Here is a 21,476-nt window from a genome sequence, read left to right as displayed (position 1 = left end):
GTCGGGGCTTTCGGGGTCTTGCCCTCGTTTTTCGAGACTCGGAGTCTCTCGTGCTCTTGGGAAACGACGAGTCTCCTACCTTATCAGATGTCTTCGTGTAATCGGTCTCTACGACCGTGTAGCTGTCGTCTTCGGCGGCAGCGTTGTCCTCTTCCTCCGAGGACATCCCCAGCTCGTACAGCGATGGCGTCTGGGCTTTTCCTTGGAGGGTGGCGTGCGCTACCCCCTGGCTCTTCCTCACACGAAGGGTCTTCGGGGCGAAGGCAGAGCAGGCGTTGCAGTCCTCGCTTCTGTGGTCTACCGGTAAGCAAAGGTTGCAAACCGGGTGTTGGTCTTTCTGGGCAAACTTGTGGTGGCAGTTAGGGCAGAACTTGAACGGCGTGCTGTCCATCATCGAGTGTTTAGGCCTCCCTGGCCGCGCGGACGTCGACGATCGTCGAAGTCCCCGATGATTTCTCCTTCCTTTCGCTGGTCAGTGTTCGGCGAAGTCTTTCGTAGTCTTCTTCTTTCGATATCTTCTCCAATTTCAATCTAGTACTTTCTCCAAAAATGTCTGGAGCCCAACGGGAACGATCCAGACCCGACCGCGGAAAAAAGAATCTGAAGATGGGGCCCAAGGGTGGGAGCTTCCGCAGGAAGCATGCCGCGTCACCGGAAATACACCCAAGGAGGGGTGACGCCGACGCCCACCTGGGCGACGAAAAAAAAAAAAAGAAAAAGAAGAAAAGACTACGAATCCGGACCCAACCACAAGACCGCGGAATATGCACAGCATAGTGAATCCAGAAAGATTCACGCTGCAAAACAAATATTACAAAAACAAAGGTTCCTTATTGACCGACGTGGATTTTCATCACCCTATGTTTCAAAATGTTTTCACAATACCAAGGCGGAACTGTACGAATAACACTCTAGAATGTTTATGGATTCAAGGTAATTGGCATTTTTGGGTTGTTGCTTTTTTTCAATGACATACACTCTTGACCATAACCCACTAACCACATGGGTTTCAAACGTTGTCGACCACCTGGCATAAAGCCGTTTTTAAGGATCCCCTACACCCAGTGACTTATAAAAAATTGAATTAAATACTTCAGTTGCTTTGCCACACAGTTTTTATACGCACTTCCTTTTATGTATAATTTTCACTTATGAGAGTACCTGAGTAGTGAACACTTTCTTCAGAAGCAATAAAATGTTACATGAATGCAATGTCTCTGGATATTCCTACATTGAATTTGCATCACATGCTGACTTATTTTTTATATTCCCTGAACTTTTGTTCTTCTATTATCTAAAAAAAAAGCACTGTCTGGATCGAGTAGAACCACAGCAGTGATGAAGCACATTGCTTTTTGTTGGAAATCAGATTGTTAAACTATTGTGGAGAGGCGACTCAGGCTTCAGACAGGCTGCGGCTGAGATCCCAAAAATCAAAATAAACAGAAAACAGTTTTCTTAGAGGAAAACAGATTTCTGTCAGGTATCCCAAGCTTGCATGTGTTAGTTTGGCACAAGCTCCAATATCCTCCTAGAAAACATTGTCTGGGATACTTCAAAAGCAATATCGAAACAACATTACAGTTAAGAACTAAAGTAAAAACTTCCCAAATCGTTTCAAGAACGAAGACTAAAATAAAAAAGCAATGCATTAAATCTAGTGTGAAGATAAAGAGATATTAAAATGATTCAGGATGTTTGTCTCATTAAAATCAGTCTATTAAAGTGAACAGTTAACACACCAACGCTCTTGTTGGGCTTCTTAAGATGAGCCTCTGTGGACAGTAGCTCATTGGTTGCATTCAAACACAGAAAGGCTCTTGGGGTTAAGAAAAAGATTAGTTCTTAGACAAATGGTGCATTTTAAAGCACAGTTTTCAGTCATGTGCAATCAATGTTCAAAAAGTTGCAGAGGCATAAAGTGGTCACATTTTCACAACTTAATCAAAAGCTTTCAGTCTTATTCTACAAAAGTTCACAAATATCCAGAGAATACTCCTTGTACACTAGGCCACATGTGCAAGAGGTGAAAACAAAAGCGTTTTCACAGTTTTAATCACTGGCAAAATTCTAATCGTGCTAGATTCACTATAGGCAGACACCGGCCATTTTCTCTTGTAGCTTCCACCAGCCACAAAGGGAACTGATGGGAATAGCGTTTTATAAGATGAACCTCCTAGTGATTGGCTGAATTGCTTAAATGAATCATAGCTAACAAATCACATCTAAAGCCCTGCACAACCTTCGCATTCAATTCTCAATAGAAGTATCCAGTTTTTGTGACCTACAGCACAATCTCTCTGCACAAACTCGATCTCTAGCTTGGAAAGATTACAGCTGAGCTCCTTTATTAAAATTCCTGCCTCCGAGCACTGACTAGTTACATGACACCTCTGTCACTGTATGACCAGATTGCCGTGCATGAAGAAATTACTTTTTTTTTTTTTAGATGCAAAAAGAGTTGCATTACATGTTTATTAGGATGCTGATCCCTGTGTTGTGCCTGAAGTAAAATATTGCTCCATGTTAATTGCAGCTTCCCCTCAACATTTTTCTTCAATCAGTTATTCTTACATTACCACTACTTCTAAACTAGAACGTCATTTACAGATTTCAGTTTTTGAGCTTGTTCTAAAGTAAAGCCATCTTCTGGGAGTCTGAGCTTTGTCTGTGAGAACCCATGGCTTCACTGGGATCTACCGAGAGGACAGGGTTTTGTTCTCCGATGCTAGTGGCAAAAGCCTCGCTAAGATTCACATGTAGTATTTGAATTTTAGACGCCCTGCAAAGTTTCTGCGCACTTGCAACTGACTTACAGATCAGATTAATACATTGATTAAGGTTTTGAATAGACACTGTGGTTGGGTTGGCATTTTGCATTCACAGAACCGTACAGATTCATCAGTTATGGTTATACTTGTGTTGGGGGGCTGTGGCTTGTTGCCTTGAGTTGCTACATGGTGCAGTTTGTGGTTTCTTCGGATAGGTCGAACTGTGTGGGTTTGCTGGGAGCAGAAGCTATGTTTTGAGATGGGATGTAGCTGTCAGGAGTAGATGGCTTGGTGTGTTTTGGTCAGAGGCAGTCGGGGAGTGTTTGGTAGGCATGAAGGGTGGATGTAGTTGTGTTCCGGGGTTGCGGGTGAGTCCGAAGGGCGGTGGATGCTGCCGCAGATCAATTCAGTTTAATGGAAAATAAGTTTGGTTGGTTGTTGCCTTTAATAGAGTCTTTAATAGAGTCTTCGGCAGAAACAGTAGATGTCAACTCAGCGAAGTCTGGTCCCTTAGGAGCAGATCAGAGGTGACATAAAAGGAAAATAATTAGCATTCTTGATGAAAGTATGAATAAAATAAAGTTAAGGGAACAAGACGGCTCCAAAACACCGATTGGACTTGACGGTCTCAGAAAGGCTAAGGAGGTGAAGATACTTATGAGTCTATGGGAGAATGACCATGGAAGAAGGTGCTTTAAGGCTCACATGATTTTAAAACATTTTTGTTTTTAAAAGTGTTTTTAGGATAACACAGTCCATGTCATAATACACTTGCCACAAGCTGCAAGGATGTTTGTCTATTGTATTCTTGTTGTTTTTTGACCGGCGATGTCTACAGCCCCTTGGATTTGTACTCCTCAACTGAAGCTTCGGAACACACAAAAGCTGTTCCGTCTTTCCCTCTTTGACTAGCTCCTTCAAGACGGACACACAACTCTTTCAATCAACTATTCTGTTCCCGATGCCATTCCTCAATGCTTCCTTATGTTAAAATTGTGTGACTTTATAACCACTTAATGCTGTATTGTTCAACAATAACTCTTATGAATACCCTCATGTACCTCTTGTAAACATTATCACATAACACGAAAAGCACTCAAATACTTTCAGGTCTCGCTAGCACTATATAAAACTCAAACTAATAATATAATCCAAAATCTATAGAAGCATATCTGTTATGAAACTTTGCAATATGTGTTGCAGCAGTGGTGCTCTTGCTTCTAGTCCAGTTGGTTTTAGTGAGGCTGCCATCTTGATGGATAAGATGGTATGTTAAATCAATAGCCATACATAGCTTATGACTAACAAGGTCTCCGATTCTACTTATTCAAATGTGAATTAACGAGAGATGCTTGATCAAACCTTTAATATACAATCCTGGACCCGGGATGTGGGATCTCAAACATACAGAAGGTTGATTATAGTTTTAAATAACTGGTTCACGTTTTTAGCTTAACACCTTTAAACAAGCCAATTGACTTTGACCAGTGCAGAAACACTAGCTTTACCACAATGCAGGGAAGTGAATCTTGCTTCAGCATATAACTTCACCAATTCTTGGAATGTGCACTTGCCCTCAGTAAACTGACAATATGTTTGCCACTGGCCAATGAAGCAGGACCTAGGCTTCAGCATGAACTTGGAACAGCTGACCAATAGTATCCAGTAAATATCTAAAGAGTTGCTAGCTCTGCTGAAGATGCTTTTTCAAAAGCTAGATAGGCTGCTCTTTCATAATGGACTCAAAATGTGGCGATCCCATCAACTAGAAATTCAGACTTTCCAGACTGTTCTGCAAGATCACTCCTACATTTAACTTTTCTTCAACTTTCTTTAACATGTTTATTGTGAACCTAGGTGTCACAGTTTTGATTCTGTGTACGTTTACAGGGGGAGGGGGACTCAAAGAAGTACGCTAGCTGGCAAACCTGCAAAAGTCCCGTACTTCTACACAGTCCCAAAAGTTCACAAAGGAGTCACCCCCCCACCAGGAAGACCCATTGTATCTGGGATCCAATCCCTCCTGGAATCACTGTCACGATTTTGTGACTTCTTTCTCAACCCCTTGGTCCAAAAACACCATCATACATAAAGGATACCAAACACCTCCTCAATGCCATCAAAGACACCAGCTTTAACCCAACTACCCAAATTCTGGTAGGAATCGATATTGAGAGTCTTTACACCAGCCTGCCTCAAGATGCAACATTACAAGTACTGCATGATGTCCTCATGGAAAACACCTGGAACTACCATACCCCAAGGAGCTTCATTATGGACTGCGCCACCCTTGCGCTAAAAGACAATTATTTCGAATATGATGGCAAATTCTACCTACAAACCAATGGAACTTCGATGGGCAGTGTTTTCGCTCCGAGTGTGGCAGGCCTTTATGTCGCCCATTTCGAAAAAACCCACATAGAGCCCTCGACCAACCCGTTCTCAACAAACATAAAAACATGGCAAGGCTACATTGATGATATTTTTGTCATATGGGAGGGCAACCAGGAAGTTCTAAACAACTTCCTCCTCTGGATCAATAGTCGGGACAGTTACCTACGCTTCACTAGCACCAGCAGCCCAACCGAATTGGCCTTTCTAGACCTGAACATAAAAGCAAGCCAAAATGGACTAACCACCACAACTTTCTACAAACCAACTGCAAGGAACTCTCTCCTCAGATTTGAGAGTTTCCATCCCAGACCGCTAAGGGAAAACCTCCCCTACGGGCAATTTCTACGTCTCAGACGCAACTGCAGTCACATTCAGGACTACAAACAACAAGCTACAGCCCTAGTCCACAAACTGGAGGACAGAGGATACCCTGCCAGAATTATAAAAACCACATGCAAAAGGGCTCAGAACCAAAATAGGGTGGCACTACTGGAAACAACCGTCATGGCCCCTGAGGAACCACGACTTACCTGTGTGACAACATACAACACAGCATCGAACCAGGTTTCCAAAATCATCAACAAAAACCGGAAGATTATTAACTCAGGTACAAGAAACTGGGGAAAACCCTGCTTCGCCTACAAGAGAGCGAAGAACCTCAAAGACCAACTGGTCCATACAAGACCAAGACCTACTTCCTCTCCGCCCAACAACACAATCCTCAACGCCTGGGGCCTTCCCAAGCTCACAGGCTACCAGCCATGCAATAACTGCAGCGTGTGCCATCTGACATCAGCATCAAAAACCCTCAATCTAGAAACAGGGAAAACCTGGACCCAACGACAGTTCACTAACTGTAACTCCTCAAACCTAATATACCTGATAACCTGTAGATGTGGACTCCGCTACATCGGGATGACCTCTAGGAAAGTCAGGACAAGAATGACAGAACACAGAAGTACCATCCGATGTGGCAAAAATATTAGTAAACTGACGGATCATTTCTTAACCCACAACCACACCCCAAACGACTTCACATGGACAGTCATTGAACAATTTGACCCTACAAATAATAACGACAAATTCCTCCTCCAAAAAGAACAGCGATGGATATACCGTCTGTCCACCCATACAAGGGGTCTGAACGATTCCATTCCGTGGAACTCCATCAACCTGTGAAAAACAATTGGTCTCCTATGCCCTCTGTCTCTCAGTCTAAAATAGAGTTCCCCTCTGATACTCCCAGCCAGAAAAAGAAAATAGTGCTCTCGAACTCAGGCGCTTACACAGCGCCATATCTTCAGAACCACCGCACGTGCCCACAACGTGCAACCATACACACGCTAATCGCGCGCACATGCGCCCCACATGCGCCTCTTTGGAATCAACTGCTAGCCTAATGCGCGCATGCGTGCAGAACGCTCCCGAACGCATGCGCATAACAAACAAACAATGACAGTGCAGTCAGCGCGAGTACATCCCTCCCTCTATTTCCACTTATCCCAGGTGGAACCAACGACCGGGGCTACTTAAACCCGATCTCAAGGTCCTCACTCACTCGTTCCGGGCACCGCAGAAGGACGATAGGTCCAAGGGGGATCTAGACCGGGAATACCGTGAGTAACTCAACACTACCGCTACAACTGGGGTAAGCAACCTTTTTTCTCCCTACAGGTTGGATGTAAACCATTAGTTTCACTATCCTTGTCCTAGGGTCTCTTTCTCTGCCAGGTGGCCCAAGGAAGCTTTTGACAGCAAACAGCCTGCGTGAGGATACCAACCTTTACTTACCTGTACCTCACAAATGCTAATATCCGCTGTCCTAGCTCACCACAACAATCGGTTCTTATTAAAACCCATGTAGGTCAAACATGACCACACCATAGCTGCTTATAGGTCGTTCACTCACCTTACAAGTCGGCTACAAAATGTGATTAATTTTCTTATTATACTAAAATGACTTCTCTGTACGTTTGTCTCTGTCCTTGTTATATGTAGCAAAACTAGAGGGAATCCCCCTCTTACATGTAATCGCACCTTAGAGAGTGCGACACATAAACCAACAACACGAACACTATAATTTAGTTTTTTTGCACCTTATACACATATTCACTTGGTCCTGAGGAAAGCCAGTTTTAAATTTAATAAGGCCTGGCTGACACATGTAGACCACACAAGACGCAGGAGGTCATAATTCGCACTCCACAGCGTCTAACTGCCTTTTTATTGCTAACAGAGGCCCAGTTATTAAACGTATTTATTTACCCTCGGGTACTGGGACAAACTGTATAGCTTTTAACTTCACTTTCTCACTCACTACACTGCACACTCGGCGAATATACCAGCTCCGCAGTAATCTGGCGTCGAAGCACACCCGGGACACATTCTGTGTCACTGTGGTGGGCCCGATGATGAAGCATGCCACCAACCAGGTTGGTGGGTGAGGGCTTCATGAACAAACCAACAGGTTTGCAAGCTAGCGTACTTCTTTGAGTCCCCCTCCCCCTGTAAACATAGCGAGTCCTATTTGATCATTACATATAATCCTGGGGATACGGACTAGCTTTTCTGGTCCTCGCTCTCTACTTTGATTTGGTGACAGTTTTGATTCTTACATTCTCTACAGTACTGCAATGCCTCACTTAATTAGGAGAGACAAAGTAAAAAATAATTTACTTCATTGATCAGACAAAAAATGTGATGTTTTGCTTCAACACACATGGGATTATTCTATATTGCGGACATGGCATCATAAAATGAAGAACTTTACTTGTCGCTTCTTCCACATGATCCTGGCTTAGCTTTAATAACTCTTTGGTTGTTTTAAGTTCCTCTTCCAGTTGGGTGGCTTCTTTGGACTTCTGCTCAAACTGAGAGCGTATTAGGTTTCCTTCCTTTTTGAGCTCCTACAATGAAAACGGTCTTTGGTTATTATAGCAAAATAAAAGAGAGGATTCTGAAAGCAATCTTTTCAGCTATTTAGGTTAAATTACATTGTAAGCCACAGCAAAAGTCAAACAAGCAACATAAGAGTCAAAAGGCAGTAGTAGCAGCACAGAATTCGCAATAGATCAAGAACATACAACATTAAATCGGAAGAAATTGTATTAAGCAGAAAATAAACCAATGGGAATACAGGACGTAGAACATAAGCCTTCAATGAATAGAGTTTAGGCCTCATGTCAACACGAAGGAGACAGACTTGCAAGCAAAGGCGGTTGTTGGGGAAAGTATCTCTGTTTACATGTATCTACTGTGAAGCACCAAAACAGGGACTGATGATGGACCAACCACTCACTGCTAACCATTGGTTCTCCCTCTAAAATTAGCCTATGGTCTCCTACTGAGCAGCAACCAGTTGACTGTGGAGGTCACAAGATGTGGGGTACATGTGTGGGGTACATGCCACTCAATAGTATTTTGTAACATGCAAGCAATGTCAAGGGTGGCATCTGTGGTTTGTTTCCATTAGGTCCTTATAGGTTCTAAAAAGCTCAAGAGGCACTCTATTCATTCCCACCATCATAAAGTACATGTAAGATAACAAACACTGTCATTCAAGAGTGAGAAAAGAGGCATTATACCAGTAGGAAGATAAATATTTAACTTAAGTGCAGATCAAGTCTCAGAAATCCATCTACCACAAAAAATAGCTTAATTTTCAATGTAAGCAGCGATATGCTTGGGGAACACAACATTCAACATGCAAACCAGTTTTGATTGTCTAACTCGAGGAAACTTTCTATTCAGAATTAGAAAAAGATTCATTAAATGAATCTCAAAACTGAAAATCTGTAAAGGAATTTCAAGCTACATTGTTGCAACGTATAAATAATGAATTGAAGAAAAATGTCAGATGCAATGAATATCACCGCCGCTGCGCCGAACGTTCCGCGCTGGTGCGGAACGTTCTATTGCGCAGGCGGGGCTGGAACGTTCAGGGGACGGGCGCAGCAATACCGAGGTAGTGCACGCGACGTCCGCCGCACTGAAGGGGATATGGAGCAATGCCATCTTGCACAAAATAGACATCACAGTCTTAAAGAAATACTTAATGCAAATCAGATTACTTTGACATAAATTGCATTTCTTCATGCAAGTCGGCCTGGCCAGCACAGCACTTTCATGCACGCAGGCAGAAAAGAGGAAATTACTTTGTGTAGGAAAGTGCCTCTTTTTGACATGGTTAACGCCACTTTTTACCTGGTCAAGGATGTGATTTTGACGGACACTAACCAGGTCCCCAGTGCTAGAGCTCTTGCCCAAAACTGTTCAATTGTTCCCCCAGTTGGCAAAACCTTTAGCACCCTCTGAAAGTCCCTAGAAAATAAATGGTACCTAGGTCTTGAGGTACTAACGAGGGATCCTAAGGGCTGTAGCATGCATTGTCCCACCCTAAGTGACCCCTTACCAAGCACATGCAACACTATTATTGTAGGCTGCATGACTTGTTGCAAACAAAAGTGAAAACATGGCACGTCACACACCCTGTGTGCCATGCCTCTAACACTGAATGTAATATTTGTAATTCACCCCTACAGCAGACCTAACAGCCCTACGGCAAGGTGCTGAATATTACAGGTGAGGGCATACCGGCATGAGCAGATATGCCCACGTGCTGGTCAGCCCTATCACTGCCAGTGCAGGTGATCAGGGAAGCCCTTTTAAGACATGTACTGGACACTGGTGAAAACTAGTTCCCCAGCTACATGATGGCTTCACTGAAAATAGGGATGTTTGATATCATACAACCATGTTGATAAACCCACACTGATGCCAGGGTTGGATTTACCAATGCACCAAGAGGGCACCTTAGAGCTACCTCCAGAAAAATTACCGGCCTCTGGTGTACTTGCTGACTGGTTTCTGCCAGCCTGCCACTCGAGACACTGTTTTGACCTCCAAGGGCGAGAGCCTCTGCTATCAGGAGGCCCAGAATAAAAGCCTGTCCGGTAAGAGGGTGTAAACCCCCTTCCAGAGGATGACGATTTTTCACAAGTAGCCATCTTTGTAATGGCATACTTAGGAATTCTTGGACGAGTTATGTCCACTTCCCGCAGGAAGTGGTCATACATGGGGCATAGTGACCCCAAGGGACAATAGCCCATTGGCTACTACCCTATAGTATCCTAACTCCACCAAAAGTCTGTATTTGGGGGGGCCCCGGACACCAGAGTAGCAGAACCTGATGACCTACGAAGGAGGAGGATACGGAGAGACTGAAGAGATCACCAGACTTGGCCCCAGACCTGCTGTCCTATCTGCCATTCTCTGACAAACCTGTGCCAAAGACTACTCGTCCTGCAACTGTGTACCTCCAAAAACCTGGGAGAACTGCCTCCCTTAAATAAAGTGTAAGCAAAAAACAATGATTCTGTCCACCCGACAGAACTATTATTTTTTGCTTACTATCCATACCCAGGTTCTGAGGGACCCAGGGTCACCCTATTGTTTACTGAATTTGCCTTAAATAAAGATCAAGACCTCCCGAAGAATAGCGGAACTGTTTCTTGCATCCTGCAGGAACCCCAAAGCAAAGACTCTGAGGTCTACGGAACCGCGAAAACCCTACACCTGAAGCCACTACTGCAACCGTCTCCCCGAGTTGAAGTGGGTCACTGGTGTCAACAAGGTCCCTCAGTCCACTAGAGCTCAAGTCCATCGTGGTTTCACCCCTTGTAGACTCCTGGACGTTGCCTGCAGCCCCTGCATGAAGACCCCTCGACAGCTCCTGGTAAGAAAACCTGACACCTAAAGACACCTTTGTATCCTTTCCCCTCAGGCCACGGAGAAGAGGAACCTAGGTGTCCCTATGTACCCGAACATCCCAAGCCTTGAGCCCCCCCATCCGCCCTCTATTGGTTCACCGCAACTGGCCTTCCAGCCAGAGCCTGCAGCCTCTTTTCAAAGCGACCGATCTCCATAGAAACTTATTGGGCTTCCAATGCTCCCCTGAACGATTTCCCTCTGATGCCTAAACATATATAACAATACTTGCTATTTTTATAAATTTGTGTGGATCTCCTTCTTAAGTCAAGTCTTCCTTTTTATTAATCATTGTGTTTTATTGCAAATGTCTTGCACTCCTCTGTGTTAAGCCTAAGGCTACTGACCACAAGAGCCCCTAACAGAGCACTTTGGGAAAGCCATGATAAGACCCTAACACTCATAAGGGAACCACTGGACTCTACACCGTATATCAGATTATTGATATATCACAAAGAGCCAACTTTCTACACTTTGTAACGTGAAGGGATCTCAACGAACTGAGATCTGTGCGGCTACCACAAAGGTTTCACTCAGGGGGATAGGGTCAAGAATGCTTTATCTCGTCATTTCTGAACTTCTGAATCATTTAGCAGAACTGAAAAATTTGGAGGAAATGCAAGACACAATCTAGGCATTTAGAAAAATGATTTTGGAATAAAGGACTTTCACGCCTGACCATGCCTAAGTAATCTACATTGGAGTAAAGGAGTAACTCCTGTGCATCTGCAGGCACCACAAAGAAGCTGACCGGTCTGCTGCTCTTGACGTCTCACGGACTTCTAAAGTGTCAGCAACACAGGTGGAGGTTCTGCAACTCCCTCGAGGCCTTACTTGTTCTCTTGGTAAGTTTGAGGCCAGTATCCCTCGTCGGAACAGCTGGGACTAAATCCCTGTGCACCGCTTTGACTCACCATTGCCAAGCCTTGTGTGCTCTGCACTCCAGAGATCTTCTGGCTACAAGAAACTACAGCATCTCTCCCTGCCAAGATGAGCGTCCTCACCGCATCCTCTGCACCGTGGGCCTTCATCTTTGGTGAGCAGCTAGTGGTTCTCTTGCGACTCCTCTGCCTTCTGCCGGAGGGTCTTCTCCAGTGTCACTTGGCTCCCCTGCTTGCTCGTGGCCAATGACGTCACAGGGACACTGCTTTCAGCACCAAAGTGGAGACAGTGCCCCAAATTGAGAGCTATTGATAAGTTTTCAGATTCAGTGTGATGGCTTGTATATTCAAAATGTGGATAATCTACAGGCAGTTGTATATATCTAAACAGCAACTTCACCAATCTCAGTCTAGTAAACCAGGTAATTTTATTCTTGGGACTTTTTTCTTCATAACAGGAAATTAATTCAGTGGCCAACTTAGATTACTAGTACCAATGTCACAAATACGAATTAGAAAATGTGTATATTTTTGCTGTAAAAACTGGGACTAAAAGACCAATTCAAGTTGACCTAGATGTTCTTGCAGGCAATGTAATTAACCTTCCTCTGAAAATCAAAGGGTCAATGATGTAATTTCTTGGGAACAAACACTTTTTCACCTCTCTTCAGAAGTTTAAATGCTCCTAGACACTTAGATTTTTGGCTGACAATAAATTGAAGAGTTTGGACTAAGAAAGCGCATCTTCCTATGAATTTCTTACAGTAAATAGGTGGAGGTATTCTGTAGTGTTAGCCTGGAGCGCAGTTTTCTATTTAGTTTGTAGTGCTTGAATCAAATTTGTAGGTTTAGTGGTTCTTTTACTTGGTAAGCTATATGGAGAAGGCAAAATGCCTTCAACAGTGACTTTCTAGCAATGGTGTCAACACATCTACTTTTTGTTGGTATCCAATGTATAGAAACATGCGCAGCAGTGTTTTAATTGTGTAGAAAGTACTTTTTGTGACCTTGCAGAAACAGAATATCTCTGAGTCCATGGTTACCCCTTAAGATTTCTTTCTCATCTTGATGTAGCTGGTGTGACCGTGCATTCGGTCATATAGCCATAGGCTGTGTTTGTGCTATTGTCCACAGGTCATATCTCTTTCTTTGCAATGTTGACCTTTAGGTGGTTACTCAACATCAATGCATCTAAGTCACAGAAGTAGTCGTCAAATCTAAACTTTTAGAGAAGTGGTCTTCTGGACCATCCATTTTACCATGATTTGCATAATAGGCAAGGTTCAACGATATAATCAGTTCCCAAATAAAGGGGTTAGGTAAATGCTGAATAGGAGAGAAATTAGAGACACCTGAGGGACAGCGCAATGTAGGGGCTAATATAAAAGGCTGTATGAATATCAAGCTCTGAGTTTGACGTATCAGGCAATCCATTTTACCATATATTCTGGAATGATGGAGTCAAATGTCACTAATAAATTTATATGCAGAAGGGCGAATACTCCATTCTTGTCCAGTTTTAGGATTGTTCCACATAGATACAAGAGCTGACTCTATGCCTCTACATTGTCTGAATTTGATTGTTATTCGGACAGCAAATAGTTTCCTCATTAAATTTATAAAGTTGAGTAAAAAACAATTGTTCAAATGGTTTACCTAGAGATGGGTCAAAAGACACTGGCCTACAGGTTGCTGGGTTGAATAAGGTGAGGTTCCTCTTCTTAAGGAGTGGCATGATTTAAGAGGTTTTTAACTCAGGAGGAAAAGATCTTGGTTCCAAAGACTTGTTTGGTATGTTCCTAACTACGTTCCCTTGCCCGAACGAAAATGTTGAAGATTTGAGGAGTGGCTGCTTCTGAAGTTGATCCTGATGGTATGCTTGCACTAATAAAATCATAGAATTATTTTTCATGGAGAACGTTGAAGGTGGTAAGATATGAAAAATTGGTGGTGCTGATCTTTTAAATTGTCCTCTCATGTGTAGAGGACTGTTTGCTGTATTGCCCGAAAAGTAGTTTTCTATCTCTTTAATTTTGAGATTCGTTCCATGGAGATTTTGCAGCAGAACGCTTGCGATCATGGGGTCTCTACAATTTCTCATTCTGGATTGCCGAATTATGCAAGAAGCGTGTGGAGTTCCTCTGATGGGCTGCAAGTATGAATTTAGCACGGCAAGTAGCAATGTATTTTTGTGGTTCCCGTGACTGCTTTGTGGGCGTTGTTATAGCAAAGCAGTTTCACTTGGTCTTTTTCATTTTTTGATTTCCTCCACTTGTCTTGTAGATGTCAAGTTGTGTTTCCATTTTTGTGATCTTGTCATTAACCAATGTGGTCAGCTTCTTGACATTAACCCTGCATAAGGTTGTACAATGCAGTGGAGATCCAGTTGTAGAAACTGTGTTTGTCCTGAGGTTGCACATTCATTGAGGTTCATTCAATATGGGAGTTAAGCGCTAGGAGGTGTAATGTTTTCCAGGGTCTGTGTGTGGAGTTGTTGATGGTTGTTGCTGACTTTGAGGTGTTGTAGATGAGCATGTTGATTCTGAAGAGAAAAGGTTTCACTAATAAAAGTAAAAGCTATACAGAAAGTATGTTTGGATAATAAAAGATGAACATCTTCAGAATGGCTTCAACTTTAACAAACATAAAACATCATGTATTAGACAATCTAATGCAGCTGCCTTCCTTCTGTTTTTTCTTACCTCTAAATTTTTCTGTACATTACTTTCCTTAGACTGACTTGCTTGCAATTCCTGTTCTAACTTGCACAACATTTTCTTGAAATCTTCTATATCTTTTTCATATTGTTTTCTTGCCGCAGTTCCCTTTAGGAAAAAGGGAAAATTAATATACTTTTTTGTTTTCATACAAAATGTATGCATTTTATATAGCCCCTCAAAATGTAACATCCACATAAATTATGTTCTCGCAAGCAACCACTACTCATAGACCTACCCCGCCAAAGGGTTCCAGGAATATCTTGAGGCAAGCGGTGATGACACACGTATCCATCAACTTCTGCAGATTAATTATACCATGCATTACCTATATTTTCCCACCAAAAAGTTGGAGTATATGATATTATAACTCACTGGGATGGTTGCTGCTATGTCATTATAAAATGATAGCCAGAGTAGTTTACGAGATGAATAAGCCCTACCCAAACAGAGTATGGAATTCGGACATTAAAAGATGTTGTAGAACAAGTTACCTACCTTCAGTAGCCCCTTAACTGGTAGAGTCTACAAGCCACAGATTCCTTGTTTTAAAATAATCCTCAGGCGTCAGACTGGATCCAGGAAATGTTCAGCAGCACCTCGGAGCTGGTAGGTGGCGGCGATGGGTTTTATGTTGGTGTTGTCTCCACCAGATGTGACGTGCGCGGCGCCTATATAGGCATGCTATCAGTTTTTTTTGGTGATATTTCTGCGCCAGAAGCACAGAATCATGTTAGAAAGCTGATGTAGCAGTGTGCAGTCACTAAGGACTAATAGGGACCTTCTAAGCCAGAGAACCTGCTTGCAGAGCAGGAAAAATAAATCTGTGCTAGATAGAGCATCTAACAAATAAGGCGTTAGCGAAGGTAAGTAATGTGTTCATCTGATAGAGACTTCAAGCCCTAGATTCCTTACCTAAGAACAGCAGTATCTCTACAGAGGAGGGCCTGCGAACATGGTTTGACCAAGAAGTCCTAGAGGTTCGAACGGGCAAAGTGCCTGTCACACTGATTTGGCTGTTAAGGCAGTTGTCATTAGTAAGCGTGGGCAAAGGCGTCCACATAGCAACCCGACAGATATTTAGGACAGGGACTCCGCAAGCTTACACAGTGGTCGCACCCTTGGCTCAAGTAGAATGAGCCTTATGAACTTGCTTATTCTGTTTAATGCAGTCTTCAGAGGAATGGAGCTTCCCTGTGCTTGACTGGGAGCGGAGGTAGTCCCGATCTATAAGAAAGGTTCTCCTCTGCTCCCAGCCAACTACAGGCCCATCAGTCTGATTGACGTCCCGCAAAAAATCTTTGCGCGGCTTGTCTTGGATCATCTGCTGGCTTGGATGGAGGAACATGAAGTGTTAAGTCCCTTACAGGCGGGCTTTCGGAGGAATACGTCCACCATGGACCAGATCTTTCGCCTGATCCTTCTGTACTGGAAAACGGTAAAGATCGAGGGTGGCAGCCTCTAAATGGTGTTCGTGGACCTGCGGTCCGCGTTCGACCTAGTGCCACGGGGGAAATTGTGGGGGGTTCTCCAGGATTTGGGCGTTCTGCCTCAAATATTGAACGTGCTGCTAAGGCTACACGTGGGGAATTTTGTCCAGGTCAGATGTGGGAGAAATGGGGCACTGTCACCAAGGTTCCCAGTCGCCAGAGGGGTGAGACAGGGCTGTGTTCTGGCACCGACGCTGTTTTGCCTCTACGTTAATGGCGTAATTTCACATCTGGATAGTGTCCCCAATAATGACGCGCCCAGGTTGGCTGGCAGGAGGGTGCTGGCGATTATGTTCGCCGATGACACCCTCCTGCTCTCCAAGTCCCCGATGGGGATCCAACGAATATTGGACAGCTTTGGGGACTTTTGTCGGTGTCGTGGCCTTGAGATAAACGCCAACAAAACAACATTTTATGATTTTTATTCCTCCGGCATCTACTAGACCTAATGCGACTCTGGGTAGTGTGAGGCTGGAAAGGTTTACGAGATTCCAGTACCTTGGGGTTACGCTCCATGAAAATCTATCCTGGCGACCCCAACAAGTCAAATCTGAATTGAAACTATCACAGTTGGTGGGCGGTCTTTCCAAAGTCTCAAATTCATCGACGTTCAAGCCAGTAAGCCCAGCCCTGGAGATTTATAAGACTCAAGCAAGGGCTGCAGCTCTCTATGGCGGTGAGCTTTGGGGCCACTCATCTGGGTCAGATATCGCCAATATAGAAGCAAGATTCATTAGAAGGTTGCTGACACTTCCCCAAAGCACCTCGCTACTACCCTTAAGGCTAGATCTAGGTCTGTCCCCCATTAAAGAAGAGCTAGCATTAAAGCCACTCAGGTTTTGGCATAGACTATGGGTAACGACAGACCTGCTTAATTATAGACAAGAGCTGAAGCAGATATTAAGCTACAGTAGTGCACGCAAAATTCCCTGGCAGTTGTTTGTAAAACGTGAATTTTGAAGTCTAGGTTTGCCTGATATGTGGAACAATCCGGAAAGGGACTGTTCACACGTATCAAGTAAGGCTCTTACCAGGATTTTCAGGGAAAAAAAACTGAACTCTGTTGTTTGGTCCACTAACCTTGGCACCCTGACTCATTCTTTTTTAACTTTCAAAAATTCTTACCTCTTTGAGGATTTTATGGATGTTGTTTTCCTGATTTTATCAAGGAAACTTTTTATTCAATGGAGATATGGGACCCTACCACTCAAAGATTTTACTAGCAAAAGGTCAGCCTCCACTAATAAGTCTTGTCCTGGATGTAGCTGTGACAGAGAGGATGAACTTCATGTACTTTTCTTCTGCCCAGCCTATACTAAATCCAGGAAGTACTGGCTGATACCACTTTGCAGAAACTTAGGTTTCAAAAAATGTTTACATGCTTTTAGAATTCTTAAGACAGACAAAGCAAGTTTCACCGTATAAGCCCTTAATACCACCCCCTAATGTCTATTTTGTTTGTGGATCCGAAGGTTATGTCTGGCTTCCGGAGGGATGGTCGGGCATGTGTTCTCTCTATTATCCTTCCCCCTGTGTATATAGCTCCATCGAATTACCATAAAGACTATGTACACTTGCTCCGAGTCAGAAGGGTTATTAACACAGAAGATATAGATCAGACATATTCCACTCTGCAATAGTTTGAAGATGCCATGAAGGGTATTGTACCCTTTTGGGGCCCCATGTCAAATAGCCTTAACATTTGTTGGCTCACAAGAGTTGTAGAAGGGGTTATTAATACAACAGAGGGGATACAGACACATATCACTACTGAGCTACAGACTTCGAGGCTCGTCACTTTACAAAACAGGATGGTGTTAGACGTCATCATAGGGGCCGGTCGCATTATTGGCAGCAGCTGCTGTGTGTACATAGCAGATCACTCCCCCAATGTATATGCTGCCATACAGAAGTTGCATAGGCTTTCATCGGACATACACCAAGAAAACGGTACTTGGAACCTCTCCAGATGGTTCTGGGGTATATTCACATCCTGGGGATGGAAGATTCTTATCTTTCTGGTTGCAATTGCTGGTATTATCTTCACATTTTGTGTTTGTATACACTGCCTCCCTGCTTGTTGTGCTTATTGTGTGAATACTCTGGCACATAAGCCAAAGATTTCAGTCCATGACACTAATGCCACAATAATGATGATGAAATATATTAATGACCTTATGTTAATTGATGAAGGTATCTTTGAATATTGATAATGCATATATCAGTTTGTAGAGGTAGTACTTATCTTCTGTAAGGAGTTATTTGCTATTAGACAGTAATAAAATAGTTTAGTGAATGCTAAAAGGAGAGTCTGTGTGAGAAAGTGGCTCTATATATACTGGACCAGAATAAGGTACAGTGTGTATAGAGTCCACAAACCCCAGAGGTATAACCGAGGTTAAAGCTAGGTGTGACCTTACTCTCTAAAGTGGTAGCTTGGTCGAGCAGTAAGGCAGTAGCAGAGTACAGTGTAAAGCATTTGTTGTACACACTCAGTAAGCAAAAGGTTTCACACACTCAAAGACTGAACTCCAGGCCAATTGTTTTTAAATCAAAGATATAGTTGTTTTCTTTCTAGAATAAACAGGTATCAAAACATACTGTTCTCGATATGAGAGGTCTCAGATGAGTACTTTGCAGAAAGACAATAAAGTTTGTAAACACAATAGGTACAGGGGTTGCAGTGGCAACACAATTCTACACACAATTTAGCATTGAGCTCAATGGATTTTCTTACATAAACACAGTTGATAACTTTGTAGATTACTTTGGTAATCCCAGGACTGGCTCCTAGATTCAGTCTTGGGGTCTAAGCTGAAAACAGTTTAGCAAAAACGTTTTAGGTATTGCAGTGATTTTTCAGGAATAAAAAGCTATTTTAAAAGTTCATACTTAGAAACTTTTCGAGAAAAATCTGTCAATGTTATCCAAGGGGAGAAAATTCAGGTTGCAGGTAATGTACGATCTTTTTACTTTTGTAATCCAGTACTGAGCTCCTGGGGCCAGCACTGAGGTCTCAACTTAAAACAGGTAAGTAATTACGTTTCAGTATTTCGTATGATTTTTAAAGAATATTTCTAGTTTTCAAAAGTAGACACTTAGAAGAAATTTCATAGAAAAGCAGACAAAGATTCCCATGGAGAAAATACAAGTTACAAGTAAACCCGATAGGGATTGTTTTTGGGGTTCAGTACTGGACTATAAGGTACAGTACTGGCTTCTTTCCCAATCACAGGTGAGTACTTCGGAATTCGGATGATTGTATTTGAATATTTTAGGTTTTCAAAAGTAGGCACTTAAAAGATTTTGAGTCAAACCAGTCAATGTTGTTTAATGGCAGGTAAGTGAGTTACCGGTTTCCAGGTTAGTACTCGGCTGGCGAGGTTAAGGTTCTGGGCATAGTCCAGGGGTCCCCAGGGTCAGGTACGTACAGTTGGTTCACCCTCAGCGGAGCAGGGGCGGCCGGGTTCAGAGGTAGTTATGCCCAATGTTATCCAATGAGGGGCAGGGGGGCTCCGTTTGGTGGCTGCTGGCTAGCAGGCCACGCGGCTGTGGGAGCTGGGCTCCTGGTCACTTGCTCAGGGCAAATGGGGAAGTAGAATAGGGTACAGGTTGCACTGCCAGTGGCACACAGGCGGCTGGGTGCAGGGTGCTTTTGAGCCGTTGGGCGCTCAAGGTTATTCAACGGGAAAGGTAAAAAGGGAACATAGACTGCAGACTCGGGGACGGTGATTCTTCAGGTGTGGCCACCACTTCGAGAGGTAAGCTGGGATCCTTGAGAAGAGGTAGCTACCCCAAAGGGAGGCACAGGGGGTCGCAGGGCGCCGGGTGCCGGGGTGTCTTTGGGTATCGGGAAATCTTACCCACGGCTGGTCGCGGTTGGAGTGGTCCCTGGTTCTGAGGCTGCAAGCGTTGTCCGGTTCGTCGAGGAGGGTCTTTGGGCACTGGACTTGGGGTCCCAGTCGCCGGGGGGCGTCCTCGTGGTCTTGGATCACTCGGGCACGGGCCGGGCTCGGCGGGTGCAGAGTGGGCTGGTCCGGAGCTTCCTGGATGGCACCAGGGGGGTTGTTGCACCAGAGCCTCTGCTGATGGGAGTCCCAGTCTTTAAGAGGGTCAAGGCAGGCAGGTCCTCTGGGTGTCCCAAAGTTGCTGTCCGCAGGAGTTGCCGGGATTAGGCAGGAGCAGGTTCCAGGATCGACAGGCCGGTAGGGTTGGGGCCAAATCAGTTGTTGTCGTCCTGTTGTTAGCAGCTGCACGGCGGGTCTTCTTCCTCTTGGTCTTCTTTCTTCTTTTCTTATCGGGATCTGAGGAAGGAAGGTTCAGGGAGCCCTTAAATACTGAATTTAAGGGCGTTACAGGTAGGGCCATTATGGTGATGTGGAGTTCGTAATGACAACCTCCCAGCACCATTTACTCTTAATGGCATCACTGCACTTACAGTGCCCAGGAATGGCCCTGGGTACTGTAGGGGCACAGGGCTCATGCACCTCTGGCATAGGGCACCCAGCTAGAGGGGTGACTGAAGTATGCCAGGGCAGTGGGTTCTGTGGGCATGGCACACAGGGATGTGTGCCATATATAGTTCAGTACTTAGACACTATGCCTGCAAAGGCAGTGTGTGGGTGTCAGGGTACAGGGCCCCTGAGGGTGGCACAATAAGTGCTGCAGTCCTCAGGTGTCTTCTCTGGTCACCATGCCCTGGGTACCATTTTCTAGGGACTGACAGGTGGCCAGAGAGGCCAATTGAGGTTTTAGTTTCAACACAGTTTTAGGGAAGGAACACAAGCCCAGGGTACCTGGTTGGCAAGAACCCAGGGCACACTCAGTCAAAGCACATCAGCAGTTCAGAAAAAAGTGGGGGCTTACCAGTGCAAGAAAGATGCCACTTTCTCACAGTCTGTTGGAATAAAAATGTTTTAGCTGAAGCTCTCCATGCATTGTATGTTTTAAGTTAGAATGTGTGGCACCATTTTATATTCAGCTGCTATTTTGAACCGTTGATCGAAACTAACTTCTGTCTTACTCTCTGTCTGCCTAAGCTGTAAGCAGCTGCAATTTTTTTTTGAATCTCTCCAAGGTTGATCTTTGCTGTGCTAAGGAATGACGGTCAGACGCGGACCATGTTAGTGGGAACGGACGCGCAGCACGGCACAGGAGGGAATAGTTTAAACTGAACGACAACACTGGGGTACAGGAACCATATAGTTTTGACCAGGATGACATCAGTCATTGAAAAATATGACTAGATACTACGCCCGGAGCAAGTCCACAGTAGTTGGACGTATCACGTTGACTGTTTGACACACTTAGAGACTCTCAGGGATCCAGACAGAAGGAAATAGCAAAGTCCAGGTCCAGTTGTCATAGTTCAGCTAGGATTCTTCACAGGAATGTATTCTTCAGCTTTGCTATGTTCCCAGAGCCACCCAGGGGGACAGCCTTATAATCCTTGGAGAT

The 21,476-nt window shown here is 44.0% G+C and overlaps 1 protein-coding gene across 1 annotated transcript in view; it reads right to left on the bottom strand.

The window, feature by feature from the left end:
* CENPF (centromere protein F) overlaps positions 1–21,476 on the bottom strand; it is a 476,866-nt gene that overhangs the window by 303,185 nt on the left and 152,205 nt on the right. Inside the window, exons 10-11 of the mRNA XM_086927898.1 lie at positions 14,515–14,637; positions 7,936–8,071 (exon numbers count right to left, since the gene is read on the bottom strand). Coding sequence (XP_086784024.1) covers positions 7,936–8,071; positions 14,515–14,637 — 259 coding nt within the window. The remainder of the gene's footprint in view (positions 1–7,935; positions 8,072–14,514; positions 14,638–21,476) is intronic.

The sequence above is a fragment of the Lissotriton vulgaris genome, chromosome 6, assembly GCF_964263255.1.
Source record: "Lissotriton vulgaris chromosome 6, aLisVul1.2, whole genome shotgun sequence".
NCBI lineage: Eukaryota > Metazoa > Chordata > Amphibia > Caudata > Salamandridae > Lissotriton > Lissotriton vulgaris.
The sequence above is the reverse complement of the archived record's forward strand: the minus strand, read 5'-3'. Positions and strand labels throughout refer to the sequence as shown.